We start from the raw sequence: 27073 nt of genomic DNA, 5'->3' as shown, positions 1-27073 counted from the left end.
TCTAACTCTTTCCCAGGTGCGCTGGGGCGGGATGGGGGCACACACTGTGCAGCCGGGGGGTGGCCCCCCACCCTCCAGTGATTAGAAGGCAAATCTGAGGATGATCGTATCATTTCATCTTAAATATTTGAGTAGGTCTCAACAGAGATGTAGTAGGGAGCGGGAAGAGGCTTGGGGCCCCTTTCCGTAGGAAGGGAGGAGAGCAGCCTGGGCCAGGAGGAAGGGGAGGAAGGGCCGGGCCAACTTGCCCTGGGGCCACCCTGGCAGGTGTCCGGAGGTCACAGCGAGCTCACGGCTCACTCAGCCGAGCGTCCACGGAGCTCCACGGAAGCTGGAGAATGAACAGACGCACGCCGGGCAGGGTGTTTTCCAAGCTCGCCTCCCTAAACCCCTGTGCGGCTTGTACCTTCTGTCCTAAATCCCATAAACCCATCCCTTTCCTTTTTTCCATCCCTCTCGTCCTTCCAGCTGTGATGGAGCATCATCATCTCCCTTGAGTTTGGGAGTTCGGGGGTGTTGGTGTGGAGGCACAGCCGGCCTCTGAACCCCATGCAGGCCCCGGAGGCACGTAGGTGTCAGCAGGCAGGACGTGGGGCACGTCCAGGTTTGGGGAAGTGCCCTGCACACCCGCATCCGGGTGGGGACTCTCCCCCGAGTGTCTCCGGCTTGCGGAGCACACGGGCTCTGCTCAAGACCTTGGGCTCCTGCCTCCTCCCCCTGCACCCCCCGGCCTCCCCACTTTGCTCCATCCTTTGTGCGTGGTTCCGCCAGGCCCACCCGCTCAGGATCACGGGCCCGCTGGCTCAGAAGCGGCCCCTTCCTGCTCCCCACAGTCCAGCCAGAGCGATGGCTCTCAAACACAAGTCAACCCCACTGTGTGTCCCTTTGTAAAAACCCCTTCACTGGTCCCATATTCCTTCAAGATGAGGTTCCAGATACAGGGGCCGAGAGCTCGGTCCACCCCGCAGGCCCTCAGGCTTCCCCGCCTTGTCCCTCGTCCCTCCCACCGCCTTAACCTTACCCCCCAGGCCGGCGATACCCAATAGCTGCAGTCCCCACAAGCCAAGTAACAGAAGTGAAAGTAAGCATTTGGGAAAAACCCTACAAACTGACATGGCCGTGACCTCAAGAATGTGAGTTTCTACTTCACAGAAGTGTCGGGTGGTGATGGATTTGTGCACAGACGCGTGGGTCCGAGGCCCACGGAGCCGGGGAGGGCAGGCCTGGGCCTCACACACAATGTGGGACGGGAAGGAATTCTTGGTCGCTTATCTCTGCGGCGGACCAGAGCCGTTTTGTATTTTTTTGTTCATTGAACCACTTGATCCTATCCGATATTTTTTCTTTTCTGGTGACTTTGCAGCAATCATCTGAGTGGTCCCTGCCTCTTAGGCTCTGGGTCAGGCTCTTTCGTGTTCTTGGCAACGTCAGTGGTTTAGGGTGAACTGTGTTGTCAAAACACTCTGGTTTTTCATTCAGGCACCTCAGGCCAGGGTCGGGCTTGTTACGCTGATCACAGGCTTGTGCTCTCAGAGTTGGCCTTGCAGAGATTTTGGAACAGTTTAAACGTTGGCTCCTGTGTCTGTTGGTTTTTAATTAGCCGGATTCCCAGAAGCAGCAGGATTGTTACCACTTCCTGGCTCACGGGCGTCTTGAGAGATGCAGGCGTCTCGTAAGGTGGCGACTGCAAGGATTTGAAATTGTCCTGAATTAGACATTTCATCCCGTTTCTAAATTCTAATCTAAAGTTGATTGGCCACAGTTGATGTGCCTTTGAGTCCGGCCGATGCGTCCTCATGAGGAATTTACTCCAGAACTTGGTTCGTTCGCATGGTTCCTTCCTCATCCCGAGCCCACGCCCCTCAAATCGGGAGCTGCTGGGTTTTCGTCTGTTGGTGTCCTCGTGGCCAGAGAGACTTACTGGGTCGGACATGAGGACTGCAGGGGTGGGCAGGCCGTGACAGGAGCCTTTTCCTGGGTGGAGGGAGCCCCACAGGAGTAGCTGGGACGGAGTCTATGGAGTCTGATGGGATACTAAGTTTGGAGGCCTGCCCATCCCGTGGGGAGGCCGCCCCGGGCGTTCGGGGACTGTACGTTCACGTAGGTGGTGTCTTCGGGGATCTTTGGCCCAATCCCAAGCAGAGCTAGACGAAAGCAGGGCGGGACGGGATGGGTGTGTACACCTGCTCAGACTCCCCGCAGGTCAGACACGGCACTGTGAAGGCAGGGTCATCTCGGACCCCTCCTCCTCGTCTTGCTGCGTAACAAATACCCAGCAACCTAAAGTAGCACACGTTTATCATATTAGGCTCCGTGGTCAGAAGTCTGGGCACAGCTGCCTGGATCCTCTGCTCAGGGTCGCACAGGCTGCGATCCTTTCTGGAACCTGAGGTCCTCTCGAGCTCACGTGGTCATGGGCAGCATCAGCTGCCGCTGTTGTAGGACTGAGATCCCGTTCTCTGGCTGGGGGTCTCCCGGGGTCCCTCGTGGCTCTTACAGCCCGTCTGCAGGTCCTTGTCACGTGGCCCCTCACAGGGCTGCTCACACAGGCCAGCTCGCCCTTTCAGGCTGGCAGGGGAGTCTCTCTGCTTCCAGACCCTCTTAGAAAGGTTCACCTGATGAGGTGAGGCCCACCCAGGATAATCTACCTTTGGATGAAGTCAGCTGATGAAGGACCTTGATTACTCTTGCATTTCTCTTTGCCACATGACGTAACCCAGCGACAGGAGGGGCATCTCTCATCCCTGCCGTGCTGCCCATACTCAGGGAGAGGATTATGTGGGGCAGGTGCAGCAGGCCGGGAATCGTGGGGACCCCCGAGAATTGGGCCTGCCACCCTCCTGTGTCCCTGCCGGCAGTCCTCCCTCTTCCTGTCCCCTTCCCCGTGTCTCTCATTCCCACTCCTCCTCCCTCCTCACCTGTTCCTCCCACCCAGGCTGGCGGCTCTGGCGGCCTGGTGGGTCCCGGCCTAGACTCTCAGACCCAGAGCCAGCAGGTGGGGAGCCCACATCTCCCCGCAGGAAGGCCGGGAGACGGGCTGCACTCAGGGTGAACCTGGTCCTCTTGCTGGCCCGACAATGGGACGATGGGACCGTAGCATCTCCCCGTGGCCAGATGTCACTCAAACAGAACTGCCCCCCCCCCGCCCTCCCCTTGAGCTTTGCTGGATCTTTTTATAAACCCTGAGTGGCCCTTCACACAGTGTAGCATGGTTTCAAAAACTGAAAATGGCACCGAGGAATCAGTGTTCTGGGGCGGTTGTGACTTTTGATGCCCCCTGACCTAAGGCACATGGGCCTGGGTTGATAAAGGAACCCAGGAACGAACCAAGTTAACAGAATTAATTCCTCACGAGGCCACACGCCGGCCAACCCCTGACAACCGGTCAGCTCCGGTCAGTTTTCAACCTAGAGGAGAATTTGGACAGAAGATGAGTTTTTAAGTCAGTACAGGTATGGTTTGGGGGACATGTAGGTCCTTGGCCCCAGGACCCACTGCCCTGATGTGTGGCCCTCGGAGGGGAAGCTGGACCGTGACACTTGAGCCACCGCCTGCGTGCTGGCCCAGCAGCCGCCCAGAAGCACGCTGGCCGTCTCTCCTGGCCCTGTGTTCACATCTAAAGTTGTGTCTAGGGATCCCTGGTGGCGCAGCGGTTTGGCGCCTGCCTTTGGCCCAGGGCGCGATCCTGGAGACCCAGGATCGAATCCCACGTCGGGCTCCCGGTGCATGGAGCCTGCTTCTCCCTCTGCCTGTGTCTCTGCCTCTCTCTCTGTGTGTGTGTGTGACTATCATAAATAAAAAAAAAAAAGGAAAAGAAAAAAAAATTAAAAAAAAATAAAATAAATAAAAAATAAAATAAAATTGTGTCTATGCAACTGTCGCTGAAAGAATTACACGTGTATTCCAAAAAAAAAAAATTAAGTGGAAAGAAGGTGGCGTTTGCTGGACCCCAGAGAACCCGAATCCGGGGGCACCTGCACCAGTTACTCACTGAGCCATTGGCCGTATCAGCTGAAATAGGGAACCAGCCCGAGCCCTGTGGGCCAGGAAGCTGTGTTGGGGTGGCAGGTCCCACGGCGCTCGTCAGGCCTGGCCCAGCTTTTCACATGGTCTTCGGTACAGTTTGGCTGAATAGCTGTGCAGCTCGATAGGTGGCTACCCGGAGACGGTTTGGGTGTTTTTGTTTTGTTTTAATGGAATGTCTCTAACCTCCAGAACCCACCAGTCGTTCTGCTCTGGTCTCAGTTGTCTTGAGAAGGGACGGGCTTCCCAGCACTGCAGGTGTCTGAGGGGGAAGCTGAGGGCACAGGACGTCCTGAGAGGTGACTGACTGGCCAGGAGTTCTGGAAAACAGCGTCACAGTCCCAGCCCTGTGCCCTGGGACGGGTCTGGCAGGCTCCAGGCCTCCGCTTCCTGCTCGGTAGAAGGGCGGGGGGGGGCGGGGGGGGGCGGCCTGTGGTCATGCCCAGCCCTCACGCCTTGCTCCCTGCGGGAGGCTGTCCTAGCTCCAGAGGGAGGCACGCGGCTGGGCCCTGCCACTCGCAGGCTGTGTGACTGTGGTCAAGTTCCCTACCCTCTCTGTGCCATAGCTCCCTCCGCTATAAACTGGGGATGGTGACAATATCCACCGAACGGGGCTGTTGCGAGGACTCTACGGCACAATCTACACAAAGTCCTTAGAGCTGCGCCCACCTAGGGGCGTCTGGGTGGCTCCGTCGGTGAAGCATCTCCCTTCGGTGTGGGTCACGAATCCAGGGCCCTGGGATCGAGCCTCACATCGGGCTCCCTGCTCAGCAGGGCGTCTGCTGCTCCCTCTGCCTCTGGCCCTCCCCTCCCCGCTCGTACTCTCTCTCTCTCTCACTCTGTCTCAAATACATAAATAAAAATCTTTGGGGGGGGGGGGTGGGGGAGAAGGACTGTGCCCACTTGGCATCCGTTAAGGGCTCCGAAAATGGTGCGATCCTGCCTGCCGTAGCTGCTGCTCCCGTCACTCCTGACGACCTGTGACTCTTAGGAGTGTGCGACGTGTTCCCGTGTGTTGATTAAACCCCGCGAACGAAGTCGCTGACTGACAGCCTCGTGTCGTTCGCGGGAGAGGAGCCCCTGGCCTGTCCCCTAATAAAATCCTCCCATGTGTTTCAGGCGGAGGCCAGGCTGGCCGCGAAGCGAGCGGCCCGCGCCGAGGCTCGGGAGATCCGGATGAAGGAGCTGGAGCGGCAGCAGAAGGAGGTAACGCTCGGTCCGCGCTGGCTCGTGTTTGTTCCGGGGGAGCGCGGCGCAGAGACCCTGTGGCCGTTGACGCCGCTCCCCGGGCCCGCGCCCTTTCCCGCCCGGCTTCTGGCTGGAAGGAGCCAAGCGGGGCCGGTCGGAGCCTCGCGGTCAGACGTCGGGCTGCAGTCTCGAGCCTCTGAAAGTGTGAAAGGCCGGAGGGTTATTTTTTTTAAACCGGCCGACCCTTTGGTTTAAAAATATTTCCCCCTGTGGCTTTGACCTGTTTCAATGAGTTCCGCGATGCCTGAAGCCCACGGGTGACGCAGAAAACCAGAATAGACACTGGGTGGAGTAGCTCGGGAAGACCCCTCCCGCCCCGGGAAAGGGCCCGGACGGGCTCGCGCACCTGTTAGTGCCGTTTGCCACTTATTTTCATGATCCTGAGCTAGAGCGGAGTCGCGTGGACAGCGCGAGCGTGAGGACTCTTGGGCTTGCGGTGAGAGCAGTGAGCCCTTCGGTGACCTCGAAGTCAGCCTGGAAGACGCAAGTCCCCGTCCGCCAGGCCCCGGAGCTCTGGGGCCACAGCCTGCGGGAGCGTCCACACCAGGCCCCCCTTTGAGGGCTTGTCTCGCTCAGAACCTCTGAATGGAGAGGCAGCCCGGTGCTCGGCCCAGGGGCTGGTTTCACGTGGCCAGAATCTTAGTTGACCCAGTGTTTTCAAGCACGTGAAATTTCAGACAAAAACCTGCATTTCCAGTTTCTCTTAAAAATCACCACGGATTCCAGCCCTGGGCCTCACATCCCCGGCAGGGTGGGGCCCGGCCACCAGCCCGAGGGGCTCATCGCCACCCCCTGCCCGTGGCGGGGCGCCCCTCCGTGTGGTGAGCACACATCCCCGGGAAGGGGCGTGACCCCATTGGAGTTTGGGGGAGAAATCTCTTCCGTGGGGTTTGAAGAATCGATGGAAGATTACTAGAAACTCCAGGCCAGGCTGTTGCTTAGGAGAGTCAAACCGCAGGCCAGGTGGCGGGAGGGCAGGGGTCCCCCAGGGCAGCCCCTCAGTGATGGGGACACGCAGGGGTCGTGGTTCCCGAGAAGGGCCGCACCTGGGGGTGACCCGGGCGGATGAGCAAGCAGGAGTGCAGGCCTGTGACTCATCCTGTGTTTACAACGCGGTGAGGACGGAACGGGTGACTGAAGGTAATCCAGCCTCCCCCCGCCCCTTAGAAATACAGATATAGGGATCCCTGGGTGGCGCAGCGGTTTGGCGCCTGCCTTTGGCCCAGGGCGCGATCCTGGAGACCCGGGATCGAATCCCACATCAGGCTCCTGGTGCATGGAGCCTGCTTCTCCCTCCGCCTGTGTCTCTGCCTCTCTCTCTCTCTCTCTCTGTGACTATCATAAATAAAAAAAATAAAAAAAAAAGAAATACAGATATAGTCGGTCGTACAGAAGTTCCAGTCTTGTTTTTTTTTTTTTTTTTAAGATTTTATTTATTTATTCATGAGAAACCGAGACAGAGAGAGGCAGAGACACAGGCAGAGGGAGAAGCGGACTCCCTGCAGGGAGCCCGACGTGGGACTCGATCTAGGGTCTCCAGGGTCACAGCCTGGGCTGAAGGCGGTGCTAAACCGTTGGGCCACCCGGACTGCCCAGAAGTTCAGTCTTTAAGACCTTCTGCCTGTAGGAATAACTTATACTTTGATTTGGGGTACTGTTTTTCCTTTTGATTCATGCGAAGCACGGGTTCGGCATCTTCCCCAGTGCCTTCCCCCGAGACTCAACATTCATTGTCTGAAAGCTAGAAATAGGCCCCGTGGACTTTTCACGGGGGAGATCTGGACTCACCTGTTGACTGGTGAGCACGGTGAAGCGCCCCCTCCCGTGACCTCAGTTAAGGGTCAGGTCGGGGGCCACTCGGGATGGGGACCTGATGGATGCCCATCCATCAGCGCTGGGGGCGGTGGCTGCAGGCCGCCCAGACAGGCATTTTCAGAGCATCTCGGGAAGGAAGCACCTGAGCGGGATGTAAAGGACACGTGTAGGTGGCATCCCTGGTAGACTGTCTCGTACCTGGGACCGTGTCACCCGGGCTTTAGGAGCCACCCCAATGCCAGGCAGCTTCCGCACACTCAGACGCTGGTATTAATAGGAATCAGGGGCCACCCAATGGAAAAGTTCTTTTAGCCTGGACTGGTTTTTAAAAATAGGTATTTTTACTTTTTCAGATGCTTTTTCTCAAACTGCCTGGTATCTGTTTCCCTGGAGAATATCTCTGTTCATTCAGTAGATGACGTGCAAGCCGGCCATGTCTGGGACACGGCTGTCCCTCACCCCACCCACCCCCGTCCCCCTTTGGACGGCCGCCACCCCCTCGGGGCTCCCCTGGTGTTCCAGCAGGGCCCTGGTCCCTTCATATGAAGGTTGTAAAAGACCTGTAGGAAGAGCTCCCGACACGTGTCCCCGCTCTGCTGGGTTTTGCCACAGTTGATGGAATCCCAGCAGCGTTGGGGTCCCTGGTGGCCTATGAGCCCCACTGCAGGCAGGAGCCTACGGGGAGGCCCTGGGGAGGGAGACCGGCGACCCCGGGGTCCCTGCGTGGGGCGTGGATGCTCAGGATGCTGTTAGTAATCTTACTTTTATCGATGTCCTCAAATGTGCGAGGCACTTCCGCCCACCGAGAACACCATGTGACATTTCTGCAAGACCAAGGCGAGACTGGATCATGCCCTATGCACCTACACATGTGTCTTCCGGATTATATATTTAGATTAACTGTGTCCCGTCCTTAATTATGGGTAGAACCCATTTGATTACGTGCATGAAAACATAAGCGGCTTATCGTCCACAAAGTCCTTTAGCAAAAGTTCTTGATTTTAGAAAATAAAAGTGAAGAATTGAGCCCCAGAACGTCTGAGGGGCCTGATGTAGAAGCGAAGCCGTGGGGGCCTCCTGTGGGCTCCTGCTGCTCCTCATGGCAGCCTCGTGGGGCTTGGGGGCCCCCACAGGGCACTCGGGGCAGGGGGGCCCATGCAGGGCACTCGAGGCAGAGGAGTCCCTGCAGGGCACTCGGGACAGAGGAATCCCCGCAGGGCGTCCAAGGCAGGGGGGCCCCCACAGGGCACTCAGTCCACCGCAGGAGTGGGAACCAGGGCCTGTGCGCTGGCAGGGCCCATCCCCGGCGTGTGGTGCCAGCTGAGGAGCTCAGCTTTGCAGAGAAAAGCCAATTAAAACCGGGGATTTGCTCACAAGCACCACAGTTAGCCTTCTTGGTCACACGGGTATGTGACCTCACCCTCCTCCCCATGTGACCTCACGCTCCTCCCTGTGTGACCTCACCCCCCTCCCTGTGTGATTGTACCCTCCTCCCTGTGTGACCTCATGCTCCTCCCTGTGTGACCTCACAGACTGTGCACCTGTGCTCACCCTCTTCCCTGTGTGATCTCACAGACATCATTTCCCATGCTCACCCTCTTCCCTGTGTGATCTCATCCTCCTCCCTGTGTGACCTCAGCCTCCTCCCTGGATGGTCTCACACACATCATTTGCCATGCTCACCCTCCTCCCTGTGTGATCTCACTCTGTTTCCTGGGTGATCTCACAGACAAGCAGTGAGTCAGTGAAGACACCTCTAGAGTCCTTCTCTGCTGAACTCAGACTCGTATTTGGGGTCAGTCACATGCCCATGACTGGCCCCCATGGCGTGAATTACCAGTGTACCACGTGTCAGGGAGGAAGCAGGGAAACTAACCCTGGTCCACGCAGCCAGCTGGGGCGCCGAGTGAAGGAGTAGCACGTGGGGAGGGCAGGACACAGTAACAGCCGGGTCACGGAAGGGGTGAAGCATGGAGGGAGCCCCCCCAATCTGTCCTACCATTTATACCGGTCTGGTTGGCTCAGCATTAGTACTGACCCACCCAAATGACAATTTTGCTATCAGAAATTTAGGGTCTTTGAAATCTGAGAGCATTGCTGTTCAAAGTTTGCTTCTTCAAAAAAAAAGTTTTTGAAAGGTTTAAATTAAAAGATATATATTTTATTGCTGGTCCGAGAGCTCTGGGGCGGGGCAGAGGGGACCCGCAGGGACGTCCTAGAGCAGAGCCCCTGGTGGGGGGCAGCAGGACGCCTGGTTACTGTCCCTGACAGCCCGAGCTTTACTTACATGAGGAAAGTGGACAGTTACCCCCCACCCCCCACAGCTAAGGGGATGGCCGAGCCAAGATTCCCGTGTAGATGTGACCCCTGCAAAGCTGTGGTCCTGCTAGTGTGCCCTCTACCTCAAAATCAAATATACGATTAACAACAAAAACAGAGGATAGAGTCCATGGCATCCACGTTGTCCCACAGCAAAGGGTCGAAAAGCCAAGATGCACATTTTACAAGTAGAAGCAGGAAAAGCAGGCTTTTCGTTGGTGCTGACTTGGAAGCACAGTATAATGACACAGAAGAGGCAACTTTGTTGGCAAGAGCGTTACAATGAACGCAGGAGCAGTAGCTGCTCATCTGGCTCTTTCCCGATGTGAGCCAGAGTCTGGGGGCGAGGACCATACACGTGTGTGTGCATGGGCACACGTGAGCGTTTGTACCTCTAGGGGGAAAAGTGAGACAAGTTAGCGGGTCTAAGGATTTGGGAAGGTGTACAGACAACACCTCCCAGCCCGCCCTTTGCATATCACATCTCTGGGCCTGCCTATTATTAGAACTAACTAACACAACCTGAGGTTATACAATTTGATAGCCCGGGGCAACTGGCATTTTAAGTTGTTGATTAAGTGGAAATGAATATGCTTTGGAGGGCCAGTGTTTAACTCATAGGGTTGACACTCTGCTGTAAAACCCTGAGAGACGTGATCCCTGTTTCCATCTGGTGGCGAGCCATCCTCCTCGACACAGGTGTTTCTCAGCAGGGCCAAGGGTTTCCTTGAGAGGGAGCTCAGATCTGCTGAAGGTGCACAGAGCCCGTGAATCCCTAGAGGAGGAGGGTGACTGTCCCCAGGGGCCAAGAGAGTGGGACCACAGACCCTGAGGACACGGGGCTTGTGAGCTGGCTGTGGGTTTACCCGGATCTCCCAGGCCAGGCCCGAAGCGGGAGGGTTGTTCTTTGCGTAGATGGTGAGCAAATCGACTGTGACCTATGTTCACTGTGCTGTGGGACTTTTTAAAAGGATCATGAGCTCCTTTTGAATGGATTCATTAGGGAAGAAGAACCCGTAGATACTCTTTGGGAACTCCTAGCGAACCTTTTACCTCACATGGGGACCTCCACCAATAGGAGCAAAATGGTGATAGACGACCAGCTGGTACGATGATTTGGACGCATCTCTTTCATTGCCACTTACTGATAAGCATTTTCGTGGAGAGTGCTACGTGTAATATGGTCACAATGTTGGTCACGTTCACCTGTGCTCACCCATGTACGCCCAGAAACGCCAGGCGTTGGCAGTGCCTTGAATAAAGCCTGACTCAGCAAATGTTTTGTTCTATGAATGAATGAATGAATGAATGAATGACTATTTCAGCCTTACCTAGTGATTACTATACAGTTAGGAGGACTATCTGAAGCAAATGAATATGCAGTGTGGGATAATCAGCTTTTTTAAAAAAAGACATTTCAAACGTATTCTGTTGATGATGGCTTTTTCCTAGGCTCTCATTTTCCTGTCATTCCGTTTGTACCTGCACACATCAGAACAGGAAAGCCTCTTTCTTCCCCATTTGTGAATTTGACCCATGGATTTTCCAATTCAGTTTCTGTACTCTCTAGTTGAACTTTTATCACTGTGCAAAGAAATTTCAAATTGAAGAGCAAGTGCTTTTCCCCACTACTGGGTAATGGGCCACGGAGACTTGAGCGTTGGGGCTCTACCAGGATTCTTGCAGGGACCCATGTGTGCATGCTGGGTTTCACCACCGTATCTCAAATAGAATGTAAAATGAATTAGGAAATTAATGATTCTTCGAATGAGACTCCAAACAGTTTTCAACTCCTGTTTTACCAGTATTCGGTGTTGTTGTTTTTTTTTTCCAGTATGGTTTTTATGCACATTTCCAGAGACTTAGAGAACTTTTCTTTCTAATGTATCTACTTCTGTAATTTGGATTTCATATTTCTTTTCCTCTTTCTTTTGCCCTTCTCTAGATCTATCAGGTTCAAAAGGTAGGCTCCTTATTCTTTGTTTTCTAATTTGCATGCACTAGTTTTTTCCTTGCCAAGGGCCTGGTCACCTTTCAGAAATAATGCCTTTCATTGAAAATGCATAAAAGTTTTGACTGCTTCTTTTACTGCTTTGTTTACAAATTGGTTTGATCAAGAGTGCCGAAGTTCCTACTTCCACCTCCACAAAAAGCAACCATCAGACGCATGTCTGTGCACAGAATGCTTTCCTCGTTGCTGCTTTTCTCAAGGAATTAGAATATTGTTTCTTTGAGGAAAAAAAAAAATTCTAAGACAAAATAAAATCACGCTTCAGAATTGGGGAGACCTTTGAAATCAGAGATTTAAAGAGAAAGATTATCCTTCTGTATGATTTTATTAGAAAAAATTTAAAATCTCAATGCAGATTATCATCCGTTGAGAGATTATTATATATACTGATCTAAAAATCTGATTAAAAAAGAAAATGATATGATAGTAACATCCAAGAGCTTAAAATAAACCTGCCTTCCATCCTTAAACGTGCAGGGTAGTAATGTGCATGTCTCTTTCCTAGGCCACTTAGGAGCAGCTGAGATTTAGAAGTAAACACACTATTGGGCACACAGGGTGAGGTTGGACACGACCGGATCAGCGACTCCTGATTCGGTCATGATGACGAAGGGAGTGGTTGGTTCCCTGAGAGTTTATAGTGTGTGTTACAGTGAGTCTTTCCCAAACCTGAATCTGGCTCATTACTCCTGACATCTTATCATAGTGGCTTTTTATAAATCTCTTTTGTTTATAAAGAAAAACTATTTTCCTTTTAGAGCAGCGAAGGAAGTTAAAATAAGATGACCATTTCAGAGGTTCTAATAAGCAGATCCTTTTAAACACACGGCCGGTAAATTAAAAATTCCGGCCGTGGCTTCCTTTACTGGCTACCATACCAGCTACAATACCACAATTCCAGATTGCCTTTGCTTCCTGCCCCCCACCCCCACGCCGCATAACCACTGCCTAGAAGAGTGTGAAGAAATCAGATAAGCAGATGCCAGAACCTATTTGCACTTTATCAGTCTTTGTAGGGTCTGATACTGGAATTCATGTTGAAGCTCAATCCACACATATTTAAGAATCCCACGAAGAATTTAACACATAAGAGACAAAGCTGGCAAGGCTGGGGGACCCTCCCTGTAACAAACTGTGAACACACACACACACACACACACACACACACGCCCACTAATGAACACTTTGGTTCATTCCTCTCTAGTTTCCGGATCACAATTATTTTCTGTTTAGTCACTCACCGGGGTTGCAGTGTTAGGCCTTTGAAAGGATGTTGACTTATATACAAAGTCAAACCAGAAAGGAGGTCGGAAAAGCAGATACACATTTTTATGATAAAGATAGGCCAAGGCAAGGCTTTGCTTATTAAGACCTGAGAAAAGGAAGGGGAGGCAGTAAAGGCCTCTCGTCAGCTCACACGGCCGTACCGTGTGATGGCTTCTCTTCTACTGAATCAAAGCTATTTCTGAAAGCCAAGCACCTTTTGTATTGTTAAGTCTGGCCCTTGCTTCCTCTGCATGACTCACCGGCTAACCATAGTGGTTTACGTTTGAAACTCTGTACGCTTTCCGCACTTTGCTGTGCTGGCCCGCTAACGACCCTCAGGACTGCCGGTCAGTTGCTCTTATTTTCCTGGTGGTGGGGGGGGGGGGGGTTCTCCTCCCTGGAATGTCCCAGAAATGCAGCTAGAGGCATAGCAGTTACATAGCAGGTCACCGTGAACGAGACGAAGATCTTCAATGCTGGTTCCTGACCTTTATCACAAAAAGAGCAATAGATAGTGTGCAGTGTTTGATACCGGTACAGAATTGGTGCAAGGGCGGGGGGGGAAGGAAAATAGGAAAATCATACAGATTTCTTTTGGAATTTGGATAATTTTTGTGAATTTATATAAACTCCCTTTAAAATGAAAAAAAAAAAAAAAACTTCCTTCTACCTTTGTAATTAAGCCGTGAGCTGAAGAGGGTTGATGGTGCCACATGTAAAACATAGAGAACCCTGGATTTTGTCTGTGAGAGCGGGGCCCACGTTAGTTGAATGCAAAATGGCTTTAAGCTGTTGCCTTTCACTTGAATTGAAGTTAAAGCATCCAAAAAAAAAAAAAAAAGGAAAGTGACTTACAGAAAAAGACTTGACTCATGTAGTTTTGATGTATTACATTTCTGTATCGGTTGAAATTTGGAAGCACCGTTAAATTCTCCCTCCAGTTTTTGCCTCTTCCACCTCCCTGCTTAGCACCGTCTCTAAGAGGAGACGGGCGAGAGCGTCGGGGAGCCGTCTGTTTAGAGTCTGGCCACCCTTCAAGGGACGCTGAAGCTGAGCCAAGCATAGCAGCGTGTTTTGGCAATTAGAAAACAATTTCAAAACTTGTCTTGGACTCTAGCCTCTGTTTTTTTCTGATGATAAAATTTTAATGTATAAAGAGGACAATCACATCTATGTCAGAGGATATGGAGGTCCGGTTGGTTACTTCTTGCCTTTCCTATTGGAATTGAGGGGAAAGTGAGGAGAAAAGCAAAGCCTCATTATTTGAGACTGTACTTGGGCTCCCCCAGCCTATCTTTGGAATTACTATATTTAGTGACAGCAGTAGCCGTTCTGAAGCTGCTTTTCTCATTTTAACTTGGCCCTCCCGGGGGCTTAGACAAGCGAGGTGAAAACCTGGAGGCATTCGCTAAAGAAAATGCCAAATGCAACCTGCTACCAAACTGTTTTTTTTTTTTTTTTTCTGTCCCAGGCCCTCTTCTTCGCCACTCAGTCATCTCTCCGTCCGTGACATGCTATAAAGACATCCAAAGAACGTCAGTTCTCACAGGCCTAAATTTAGCGTAGACATCAGATAGCTGGAGCGACTGTGCTAGAGACCTAGGGTCATGACCACCCTCTCCCCCGTCCTCAGGGCTCTCTCCGCGCTGTAGTGGCACGGGCACGAGTACCTTCGAGTACCTTCGCTCTGCAGACCCGAACGGCCTCCTGCAAGGGCTGTGGGGCCGAGCTTGAGCTCCCACCTGCTCCGCAGTGCTTCACCCCTGCCCTCCTGGCCTGCCGGGCGGGGGTGGGGGGTGGGGGGTGAGGAGGTCCCTCCGCACAGGCCCCCCGCACTGCCCGGCGCTCCCCCGCAGAGCCCCGAGGGAGGGAACGTGGTGTGCACTGCTCTGCCTCGGCATGTTCCCCTCCCCGTGTGGCTTGGGCAGCAGTGTGCACATGCATGTCAGAACAGTTTCTTGCGTGGTTACCGTTTTCACGTCTTGCCTAATTTTCTTTCCCTTCTGTCTATAGAAATACTATGGGCTGGACACAAAATGGGGTGACATCGAGCAGTGGATGGTAGGCCTTGGATACAATTTTAAGAAACGTAAACGGTTTATAATTTGATTCTTACACAGTTTAATTCTATTGGTAGATTCCTACTGTACCGTAATTTAATACTGAGAGATTTTCTTCCAGGGACTAACTACTGCATCCGGCCTGATGGTTTACATCCGTAGGAAGCTGGGTTAGAGACGGCCGTGGCCTGGCATTTCTGCCTGGTCTGTTGGGCAGCTGCTGTCTCCTGGGGTCTGCAGGCTAGTGGCTTGTGGTCTCCAGTGCCACCGCCCGCCTCCCTGTCTCCTCGGGCAAGGGGCTTTCCACGAGGCACACATAGGAGGAGATGGTGCCCCAGAAGTGAGGCTCTAGAAGGGGGAGCATTCCCCTTGCCTTCCACTGGCCCAAGAGAACGTGGACCCACTCCTTCTCTGGTTGCTTCGTCCACATGAGTTCCTCACACCTCCTCCTGTCCTGGACACCTTACTGAACGGCCTCTCGGACATCATCGCATACTCTAAGCAACTGAGAACCTGGCCAGGGTGGAAATGTCATATTCGGTGTCCCTCATGCATAAATAATCTGAGGAAATGTAAAATCACCTCCTAGCATCTTAGCCGTGTAGAATGTGAAAGACAATAGTTCTTGACATAGAAACAGTACACATTTCCTCTATTGAAAGAAATTATTAACTTCAACCTTTATCATGTGTAAACCATCATTTTAGGCTTATATGGCAGATGTATTTTTATCAAATCTTAAGATCCAGTTAAGAGATGCATCATTGCATTCTATACCACTGAGAAAGAAAAAAAAATGCCCATTCTAATGTGGACAACTTTGATTGTAAGATATACCCCAACTTCAGAGCTGTCCAAATGTCAGAAACTGCGTGTGTCTCAGAATGCACAAAATAGAGTAGCTTGGGTGACATCCTTATGGAATCTTTTATGGAAATGATTTATCTTCTGATTGCCATAGGAAAGTGAATGTAAATTGGTTGAAATGGGCCACATTGTAGAGGTTCAGGACAAACTAGGGCCCAGCCTCTCCCCTGGCACCCACTTCACACACTTCTGAAGCCAAAGTGAAACGTGCCAATTACTTGTGTGCTTACGTCCCGCCCCCTCGCTCTCAAAGAAAACATTCTTCCTCGGTGGTTTAATGGAAGCCTTTTAAATGGCAGCAAAGAAAATATTTATCTGACATTTATATCAGAAATACCATATTGTGTCACAACCAGACTGAGGCTTCTGTTATGTCTGTATCTGACCTTTAATACTTTTTCTTCCATTGCTTTGGTAGGAAGACAGTGAGCGCTATTCGCGTAGATCCAGAAGAAACACATCGGTTAGTACTGTGTTCACTTTGATTGAAGTCTAATTTGTAGTTCTAGTGGCTGAAATACATAAATCAGATGCATCTTAGTGATCCTTATGAAAGTAAGTCACCACTACCTAAACAAATAAATGTTATTACCTAAACAAAGATTATGGACTGGAGTTTTAGCATTTTGATCTAACTTTGTGAGGGGAGAATGAGAAATTTCTGTATATTAATATATGCATGACAGTTTGAATGTTCTTTTGCTCTTCATTACCCATGAATAATTTGCAGAGTGATATGCATTGAGGCCGTGTGTCTAGGTTATCAGCGAAGTAAATAAGACTGCTTTTTTTTTTTTAAGACTGCTTTGATTAAATTAACTTAATGCAGTATCATCCAGACATAGCCCTCTGTAAACAGAGGTGCATGAGCGAAGGCTCATCTGGAGAAGACGTGGGCTCAGCTCCACTAGATGTCCAGACGTGGGCTCTGCCCCACTGCTGTGGTGCTGGATCGACTGTGTCCCTCTGGAAGCTGGACACGGGTTTCTTTATATTACACTTCATGGTTGTTTTCATCCTTTCTTTTACTAGGCTTCTGACGAAGATGAGCGCATGTCAGTGGGTAGTCGTGGAAGTCTGAGGGTCAGTAACCAGAATGATTGGGTTTGCATGGTACGGTTGGTGGTTGGCCATCTTTGCTGCTATGTCCCTGCGTTCAGATTTCCTGTTCATTACCCCATAGTCTTGTTGCCAGATACTAAAATCAAGAAACTACTTATTTGAAATCTAATCAGTAGTGGGATGTTGTAGAGAGAGACATCTCTATCGTGTCTTTCTCCTGAGAGTGGACGTCATGATGTTTTAATACTGCTCCACGTCACAATACCGCCACGCCTTGATGAAGTTGTCTTGGCAGTGCTGGTGTGATGGTGGGGCTGGTGTCTATGTGCCTACATGCTCCCAAGCAAATTTGCATCTCAGGTAAAATAACTATTACTCAGTGCTGTTTTTGCATAGCTCCCTGAAAGCTGCCGTAGGCTGCCTGGTGGAAAATCGGAGCAGGTTGGATCCTTGAGACCCAGGTCTGCTCACCCCTCAGGAGTTTTTCCTTTGGTCGGCTGTGATGAAATCTCTTCATCACTGACAGCTTGATGGTTGATAAAGATGAATACATATTTTTCCTTGAACATTCCCAAAATCTTCATAATTAGACTTGAAGACACTGCATGCCTTGGGAAGTGAAGTAGAGCAACTGTGTTTTGCTTAGCGCTTTAAGTCAGTAAATTACCTTGAGCATGTCGGTTTTCTGTACCTCGGGGTGACAGTTGCTTTCACTGCCGGTAGGAAGTAGGCCTCAATGCAGCCACTCCATCTTACTTAAGAACTGTGTAGAGCAGAAGGCTTGTTTTTGATCACTATGACAATTAAAATTGGACAATTAAACCCAGACTTCTTACACGCGCAGTGAACGTGCATTTCATTTGACTGTTCACAGCAGTAAAAGTAAAGGTAACGTTGTCCTGTCGAGCAATCACCTTCATTGTCCTGGCAGTGCCAAAAGCAGATCCATAGTGATTTTGCCAGAAAGTAACAGTTCAAATGTGAAGTCAGTCGAAGAGCTTCCTTGCTCTCTGAAACTTTCCCCTTAGCCGTACGGTTTAACTTCCTCATAGATCTGGTCTCAGACAAGACTCAAGCTAGAGGAAGTAACATTTATGTAACCAAAACATTATAAATGCAAAACTCAGTTTGCAGAATCAGTGGCAGAGACACAGAAATGGCCACTGTTGAGCTGGCCCAGGAGAAGGCTGAGTCCTTGAAACCGAGAGAAGATCATGTTTCCAGGAGGAGGGGAGGGGTCAAGTGAGCCTAGTACTAAGGGCCAACCACTGGCCTTAGCGTCATGGAGGACGTCGGTGACCTTCACAAGGAAAGTTTTGGTGGAAGAAGTGGTGAGAACAAAATCTGATGAATATAGAGTCAAGAGAGAACAGCAGAGAAATTGGACACAGAATCCAAATTGATCATAAGGATCATTTTTAGATCTGTGGTCCTCCTGAAATTACATTCAAGATTTTGTGTGTATTTGCATTTTTCTGGGAAAAGGATTTGTCCCTTTCTTAAGATTCTCAGAAAGATTCCTGACCCCAAAGAGTTTAAAACTATTAAAATCATTGTTTACAGTATTCATTTCATTTTCAATGATTTTAACCAGACCTGAGTTAAATTTCTTTGCTAAACACCATTCTTTGGCAAGATTTCAAGCATGCTTTAAGGTATAAAATTTTATAGAAGAGGCCCAGCAATCTAGTCATTAAGAACATGGAAAATCAACAGTGGACAGGATTTCCGTGTTTAGCCAGGTGGTTTCCCACACTACCCTTTCCCATGATATACTTGGCATAAAGAGGTAACACTTCAAAAAACCATAGACCCTGAGAACTTGGATCCTGAAAGTAAGCGTCAGACCTCATGACTTTGACAGGTTCTGGCCATCCCTGAGCAGTTAGGAAGTGACACATCAGTCCCGGTGGGGCCTGGAAGCCTGTGGGGGCCTGGAAGCTCTGGCCTCTGTTGATCAGTGGGCCAGCTGCCCTACCGGGAGGAACCTCATCTCACCTCCTCCCTGTGCAGGGCCAGTGTGTGCTGCTTTTATGTATCTTCACATTCCGAAATCTTTTGTTTGCAAAGTTCAAAGATAATATCTTTTATTTTTTGATGTTTTCAAGATACAGGCCTTCTTCATTCAACTGGCAGTGATGGTAACCCTGAAAAATGGGAATTTTTACTTTCCTAGTTGTTTGCATGGGCATTGTTCTCAGTAAACTTAGATTTTGAATATCGTAAGATTTTAATTTTTCTTGTTTAAAACTTGATGGTGATGCATGTGTTCACCTTTTGCCTAACTGAAATAGAATGTATCTTACAGAGGAGGAAGTAAGATTGCTTCAAACTGCTTCAGATTTCGTGAATTATAGCAACATTTGCCCTGCTGTCATTCTAATGTGATTTCTTTTGTAAATACACGAGATCCTGGAAGTCATGAAAAATGTAATTTTGTCAAGATTTCAAGATTGCCTGGCTTTTGCTTTATGTTTTCTGATGTTTGGGTTAGCTTTCTAATGATTTTGGCAACTCTGTTTTCTGTTCTTTTCCTCTTCCACCCTCATGCTGACAGTTGCAGCCTGACTCGGAGTATGGGGGTCCTTACGCCTGGGTGAGATGGTTGGATAGATGTTAAGGCGTGATCCTAATAGTGCTGTGTGATGGGAAATAACCTATGGTGTTTCTACTAATCTCATGGGTGTGTTTGTACAAAAAGCCAAGTACATCCTTGTCCAAAAAGACACACATGCTGTCCACCAGACGCCCTGGGTAACCCCACCGGGGGTGTTGGAGGCAGGTGTACCTACCAGACCGAGCGCTCTTCTTGCAGAGCCCTGTGGGCGTGTCTCTGATCCTCAGGCTCAGGCTCAGGCTCTGTGCTTGAACACTTGCTTACCACGTGGTCTTTGAGCACCAGCTGTTTGCCACACGCTGTGTGAACAGCTGTGGATACCAAGACGGGACTAGAGTGTCTTGCTTTCAAGGAACTCAAATCAAATCAAGAATTCCCAAAGCCTCTACATTTCCTTTCAAAGATTAAGGTTAAAGTCATCTTCACTGAGGAAAAATCCATTATTTTTTCATCTGCATTCGTTCAAATTAAATATGCGATCTGGCTCTTTTTACCAACAAGTGCTGTTTTGGAAAGTCCTCAGTTCCAGTAACAAAAACAAAATCTTTAGATTTCAGTTTGGAATTGCTCATCTTACATCAGTTTATCCGCCCATTTTGCATTCTGAAAACCTGTGCGTTTAAATGGCACCAAAAAGGAGAGAAATTTAATCTCACCAGAAATTAGCAATATAGTGCTTCTCTACTGAAATGATTATTGCAGATTATGCACTACTTCATTTTCTAGGGCTTTTTCTAAAAGCATTTCATGCTTCATTCATTCCACTACCTTTCAAAATTATGTAGCAACTTTCTTTTTTTTAAGATGTAATTTTCACCTTTCAGAGTAGTGCCTTACACTACTAATGAGTAGTGCCACACATCTGCAAGGCACACTCGACCCCAGAACCTCCCGGTAGGACTGCAGTTCCCTACTTTAGGGACAGGAGCCAGCGGCCCAGGAGGAACCTGGCATTCCAGCCCAGTCTTGGCCTCAGCCACTGGCAAGGAATAGATCTGCCCAGGAGAACAGGAAGCAGGGAGGCACATAACTAGACTCAGGAATGCTCTTCACAGAAGCTCCCACAGCACTTCACAGTGACACTCTAATTCCAGCTTCTCTTCCGTTCTCTGAGTATAATGAAATGTATGAGCAGCATATTTCCAGATTTTGAGCCTTCTTATTTTAAATTCAAAGTAAACTGTACTTAAGGGCCAGTCCCTGGTGGAATGAATGAATATGTATGTTAGCAATAGTCAGAAGTATTCTGGATTTTGTTGTTAATGTTTGGTTTCCATTCTGTTTTAAAACTAAGTTAAGTGCCTCAAATATTGCACGTCAGAGTTTTGATTTTGCCTTTCTTATTTTGCTTTCCATATCTCATGCCCTTGGATGTGATCTTTTGACAGTATAACAACGATCTAACATCATTAATCAAAAAAGGTGTAGTGGTTGACGTTTGCTTGCATGCTCGGTGTGAAGCTCAGCACCAATGCTGCACAGCACGGCACGGTGGTTGGTAGCATTCTGACTAATCACAACGTACCACTGGAATAAGTGGCCCGGGTAGGGCATTTATTCTGGTATCTTACCTACACTGTTCTAGAAAATGCTAATTTGTGAATGTCTCCTGTATTTTTTTCTCTCGTAGCAGCACTCCTCAGTGTTACTGTGTGTGTAGGATTCACCTCGGAAACTTTTTTTTTTTTAAGATTTTATTTATTTATTTGACAGAGAAGGTGCACAAGCAGGGGAAGCAGCAGGCAGTGGGAGAGAGAGAAGCAGACTGCCTGCTGAGGGGGGGGAACCGGACATGGGACTCCATCCCAGGACCCCAGGATCATGACCTGAGCTGAAGGCAGGCGCTTAACCGACTGAGCCACCCAGGCACCCCAACTAGGAAGCGCATTAAAATGCACATCCCCTGACCCCAGCTCTGGGTATTCTGGTTGCCCGGGTCAGGGGCCGAGGGTCCTAAGAAGCACAGCAGGTGATCATGATGCAGGTGGTCTGCACAGTAAGGGGTGTTGAAAAAACTTTCTCTACAGCAGAGAAAGTTGAACATCAGAGACTTGACTGAAGATGAAGTTGATACGGACTTTTTATCCTAATGTGTTAAATTTTCAACTCCTTATCCTGTTATGCTACATAAAAACAGCTCCACCCACCCAACTCCAGCACATAAAAAAACTATCCAAGAGGAAAAGGTTAGTGGTGTTCTCCAAGAGGTCAAAGTACTTTTCCCTATAGGAATGTCAGTGAGATCCTATAGATTTGAGAATTCGTTCTAGGAATATATTCCCTATGACAGAGTTCCGCTACAACAGAGCCTTTGAAGGTAGTTTTCCCTGCATGGCGGTGCAAGGCTAGAAGAGAAATGGTGGCAGATGAGGGTGCATGTGCTCTGCTATCCTTCACCATTTGCTCTGCTCTATGCTGCAAGTGGCCAAAAGGAAGCATTTATAGGCCAGTACATAGTCCATAAAGCAAGAGTGGAAAACCAGAGAGCTTATATATGTAATATATTTTACTTCCTCACTTACTAGAAAGTAAAAGTCATCTAAAACTGATGAATGTTAGCCTTGTATTATTATATTGATTTTTTTTCAAGAACAAGTCTCTAAACAGCTATTAAAGGAATAAGCCTGCGGTCTGAAATATGTAAGTCCTCGACGCACATCTCCGCATCACGTAATCTTGTTGGTTAAGAAAGAAAAGGATGTTAGATTAAGTAAAATTCCTACCTATCTCCAAAGGTTTTTTACTATCAAATTTATTTCTGAAATGTTTTAAGGTTAACTCCTAGCGTTTTCAAATTTAAAGTTGAGGGATTTCTACATACTCTTGTGTTTCATTTAGAAACTTAAAATTGGGGATCCCTGGGTGGCGCAGTGGTTTAGCGCCTGCCTTTGGCCCAGGGCGCGATCCTGGAGATCCAGGATCGAATCCCACGTCGGGCTCCCGGTGCATGGAGCCTGCTTCTCCCTCTGCCTGTGTCTCTGCCTCTTTCTCTCTGTGACTATCATAAATAAATAAAAATTTTAAAAAACCTAATAAATAAATAAATAAAAACTTAAAATTGACTTGTTTCTGAGTTATAACTAAATATATAGTTAGTCAAGATTTCATGAATCTGAATTTATAACCTGGAAATTCATATATTTACTCTTCATTAATGTTGTAGCTGCAAAATGCACGCTAAGCAGTCTCCCGTCGCCCACCCCTGTGAACAAGGACACGCTCCTGTTCCCCGTGGGTGCCGGGTACCTTCCAGAGCTGCAGGCTCAGCCATCCCGGCAGCGCACGGTTCAGGGGGGCACTGTTCCAGGCACTCGGGATACTCATTTTGAGCAGATCTAACCCTCAGCAGCCTTGTGAAGCGTGTATTTCTGTGCACATTTTCACAGCTGAGGAGGTGGAGGTGGCAGCGGATTAAGCAAGCTTGTTTATTCATGTCACATGGTGGAGCATTGATCTGGAATTTGGACTGTGGCTCATTTCCCCCCGGCATCTCCTTCCAGTTTTACCAGTTGTGTGGACCACTTTCCGTTTTCTAAAATCTCGAGAGCTGGTCACGTCTCTGACACTTGACAGCTCTGGTCTTCAATCAGCGGAAACGTCCTTATAAGACAAACGAGACCAATTCTTTTTTCTGGAGGGCAAACTAGGAACTCGTGAAATGCATCCTCAGATTTCATTTAGAAAAATAATGAAGTAGGAAGACTGGGTGAGTGAGACCCCCATGTGGAGGATATATGCCCACGAGAAACATTTTTTCCGTGATGCACATTTTGCATTGAATTATATGGATTGAACAGAAGCTGTTTCTGACTCCTCTGGATACAACTTCAGAAAGGGCGTGCAAGGACTTGCCCTGTGAACCAGGAACCGCAGCCAGATGGGCACAGACCGAGTTGTCTCCCCCCCCCCCACCAGCCTCCCAGCCTGGCATGCAGGCTGCCGCAGAGCTAGGACCTCTGTGGCCTATATACCCCACTGCTTCTTCCCTGCTGGTCTGTGCCTGTGTCTTCATCTGTATAATGATGTCAATTTTCTTCTTTTCTTCGTTGAAACAGACAAATGGTTACGACGGAGACTTATATGGATCACAGTCCCTGGGCAGAAGATCGGGCAGGGTCAGTATAGTAGAGACGCGTGACACAGAATTGAAACCGGCTGCTGCAAAGCTTTAAAAAAAAAATACTGCTGAATGTAGCTTCTTGTTTGTTTGTTTGTTTTCCTGCGTTATAGTGAGGTTTGCCCCTCTGAGCCCATGAAAGAATGAAAGCGAATTTTTTCACCAGTAAACATTCTTGGAATGTTAGTCTCCTAACATTCTAAGTGCCACTATAAGAGATCAATATTAAAAAGACTCTGAAGTTTAAAAGTATGTGGAATTTAAATAATCGCTCTTCCATTATTTCATTGCCCTAGAGGTATGTGCAGAACGTGTATTTTAGGTACATGCAGCTTTCAGGTATATTTACATTCAGCATTCTCAACCTCTGTGCCCATCTCTCATTTGTCATTTTATTTTTTTAATCTTTTAAAAGATTTTATTATTTATTTGATAGAGCCAGAGGGCACAAGCAGCAGGGAGTGGGAGAGGGAGAAGCAGACTCCCCACTGAGCAGGGAGCCCGATGCAGGACTCGATCCCAGGACCTGAGATCATGACCTGAGCCCAAGGCAGACCCTTAACCGACTGAGCCACCCAGGCTCTCCTGTCACTGGTCGTTTTAAAGACACATATAGTAGAGCCCGTGTTTCCCTGAATAACAACGGTGGAGGGTTCGCAGGGCAGGCGTGGGAGGCAGCAGGCAGCAGGGTAGTGTTCTGGGGTCGGGATTAGAGAGAAAGGGACCAACAGCAGGAGAGTCCGGGAGCAGCAGGGAGGGCTTTGGATTTAGCAGGGAGGTCGCAGGGGGCTTCACAAAGTGAGACTCTAATCAAGTTTTAGGACTTACTGCAGATCTGCTGTTCTCTCAAATCTTCCTGTTCCTCCACTTGCTTTATTTTTTTCCTCATGGTAAATTTTACTAGTTATGTAAATAATATTTTCACTTTCTTAATTATATTATGATATCACACACATACATGTGGATTATATATTCAGGTTTCAACCCAGTCCCATCTTTCCTGGCTGATGAGGTTTTTTTTTTTTTTTAGCTTCTCGTTCTATTAAGGAGGGCGTACACTTCTATTTCATCCAAACTTTTCTCATTCCAGACAGAAAAAAAAAAAATCCTCCCCATTTAAAGGCTGCATCTTCCTACTTAGGTTTTTATGTGGACGGCCTTTGGATTATGTTTTTCTTTAAGGTAACGCAGTACTCCAGGCAGAGAAGCAAGCGGCACGCCATTCCGTCCTCGTGGGGCGTGGACGGTCTTATTTCCTGCTCAGCCTTCCTGCACACTGTTCAGTGCCAGCTTTATAGGGCAGGAGCTGCAGTACTCTCTGCTGGCCCCAGACTGCTTTGTTGGGGTTATGTTGACTATTTAGCCACTTTTCACCGTTATCGATCACAAAGGATCCTCCTGTCGAGCTGGAAGTTACTACAGAAGTTCTGTAATCCACCCTCTACCCATTGTTAACCTTCTTCTCTAGAATACCCCAGATGTGTAGCTGCCAGCAGGCCAGGGACACGGGACAAGGTAGCACCAAGCTCTGTGTCGTATGTACACCCTGATATCTTAATCTTTTGATTTTTACATTAAAACGGCCAAAATGGGCCTGATGCCTTGAGCAAAGATTTAAGTAATGCCTCTAAAAATCAATTGCAAGAAAACTTGATTACAGAATTGTTCGCCATAATGTAAAATTGCATATAAAATTGACTTCATAAACAATAGGAAACACGGCGATTAAAGAACCAAATAGCCGACATGCAGCGCAGCGAGTCCTATAGGAGATCCCAGAGCAGCGTGGGGGTGAGCTTGGAGAAAAGATGGGGACAGAGGGAGAAATGTCATAGGTGGCCGCAGCACAGTCTGTCTGTGGGGAGGGGTTGAGGGTTTGGAAACCCCTCTTCCCTTGGTGCTGGAACTTAGTGTCCGTGGGAGCACTCCCTGACCGCTGTGGGGAGCAACAGGAGGCCTCCGTCGGTAGCATGCACACATACGGCCTCCCCGCGCCGACTCTGCTCCCTAGAAAGTAGACGCTGGGTCCCTGAAGACAGCTACGGGCCGCTGCGTCCTGGGGTGGCTCTCTCAGGCTGTAGGCACCCCACACAGCTTCAGGTGAGCTGCAGCCCCCACCTGTGCTGGGCTGAGGAAAGCTCCGAAATCTTGCCACGGATGTAATCTTAGTTACCTGAGAGAGTCTGTAGTATGGAAGCCCAGCCTGGGCGGCGAGAGACACCCCATCGTGGGATTTACTAGGTAATTACGAATAATACCAGCCATGAGAAATTGTGAGAACCAGTAAGAGTTAAACCGTATGACATCACCGAGACGTAATCACCGAAACGTAGACTGCAGCGTGGAACCTGTAGCTGGTGAGCGTCTCTCCCCTAGCAGAGTGTCTCGATGCCCACGCTACGTTGGTATTCCTGGAGAACTCATCCTGGTTTGGTTGTGTGATTGTGTATCTTCCTGTTGACCCCGGGGCAGGTGGTGCTTTGGGGACAGTGACGAGGCAGGTACTCACCACTTACAGTGTCTTCTCTGGTTCTCAGAATTCCAGCTACAGCGGTGAGGGCAGATTCTCTGCTTTGTCATCATCCAGAGAGGAGACGTTGGTTGGTTCTCATTTAAATCTTTCACACCCTGTCTTCAGAACTACAGGTTTTGTAGCATGCCGCCTTGTGTGTGAATTTCTTTTTGTTTTTAACACCCGTTTTATGAATTTTCATTTGGATGGATGTTAAAGTCTAGTTTTTTAATGTTTTTATGTTTTTATTAGTTTTACTTATATATTCATGAGAGACACAGAGAGAGATGCAGAGACACAGGCAGAGGGAGAAGCAGGCTCCATGCAGGGAGCCCGATGTGGGACTCAATCCCGGGACCCCGGGGTCACGCCCTGAGCGGAAGGCAGACACTCAACCGCTGAGCTACCCAAGCGCCTCTAAAGTCCATTTTTAAGCAGTAATTAATAGGATAGATTTAATTCAGGCTTACCCCCACCATCTTGCACTTGAATCATATTTGCATTCAACTGGACACAAGGAAATAAAATATTCTCGTGGATATCTTGTAGTGAGAAATAATCAAAAGGGAAAAAAAATAAAATCTTGTGATTTTTTCCTGGAGAGTTCCTGAAAAAGAATTACTCTGTAGAGTATATGCAAAACCTGTGGCAATTTCTCAGGGACAGATTAGGAATGGGAATCAAACCAAACCCAAGTCCAGATGTCTACACAACAGGGTTCCTTCCCATACTTCAAGGACACGCATCGGTCTCGACAGGCACAGTTATTTCTGAATTATTTAAGAGCCCTTATAATAGGTAAGACTTGTTTGTTCAGGTTTCGTATTCACTTAGCAAACACTAGGGAGCTAATTCTGGTAGGAAGATCACAAAGATAAACGGGTGAGATAGGTATGTACTCGGGAAACATTTGCTTCTAGAAGACAGACCCCCCCCCCCCCAGCAGATGCCCTAGTGCAGCAGTAATAGGATGAGAGGGAGAAGTAAGCATCATATCAATGGATGTGAACTGAATCATGAGGAATACACTGGAAAAAAATAAATAGAAACTAAGCAGGTAGAGCCACAGAAATATAACCCCTGGTCCTTCTCCCTCTCCTCTCCACCGCCTCCCACCTTTCACCCCTGCTGCAGGGGCCTCCAGCTACATGCCCCC

At 49.0% G+C, this 27073-nt stretch overlaps 1 protein-coding gene across 1 annotated transcript in view; it reads left to right on the top strand.

The window, feature by feature from the left end:
- Positions 1-27073, top strand: part of LRRFIP1 (LRR binding FLII interacting protein 1) — a 129245-nt gene that overhangs the window by 71933 nt on the left and 30239 nt on the right. Inside the window, 5 exon segments of the mRNA XM_041766294.1 lie at positions 5143-5229; positions 11351-11368; positions 14696-14743; positions 16028-16072; positions 16642-16692. Coding sequence (XP_041622228.1) covers positions 5143-5229; positions 11351-11368; positions 14696-14743; positions 16028-16072; positions 16642-16692 — 249 coding nt within the window.

The sequence above is a fragment of the Vulpes lagopus genome, chromosome 8 (genome assembly GCF_018345385.1).
Source record: "Vulpes lagopus strain Blue_001 chromosome 8, ASM1834538v1, whole genome shotgun sequence".
Classification (NCBI taxonomy): domain Eukaryota; kingdom Metazoa; phylum Chordata; class Mammalia; order Carnivora; family Canidae; genus Vulpes; species Vulpes lagopus.
This window is presented reverse-complemented; position numbering and strand designations above follow the sequence as displayed.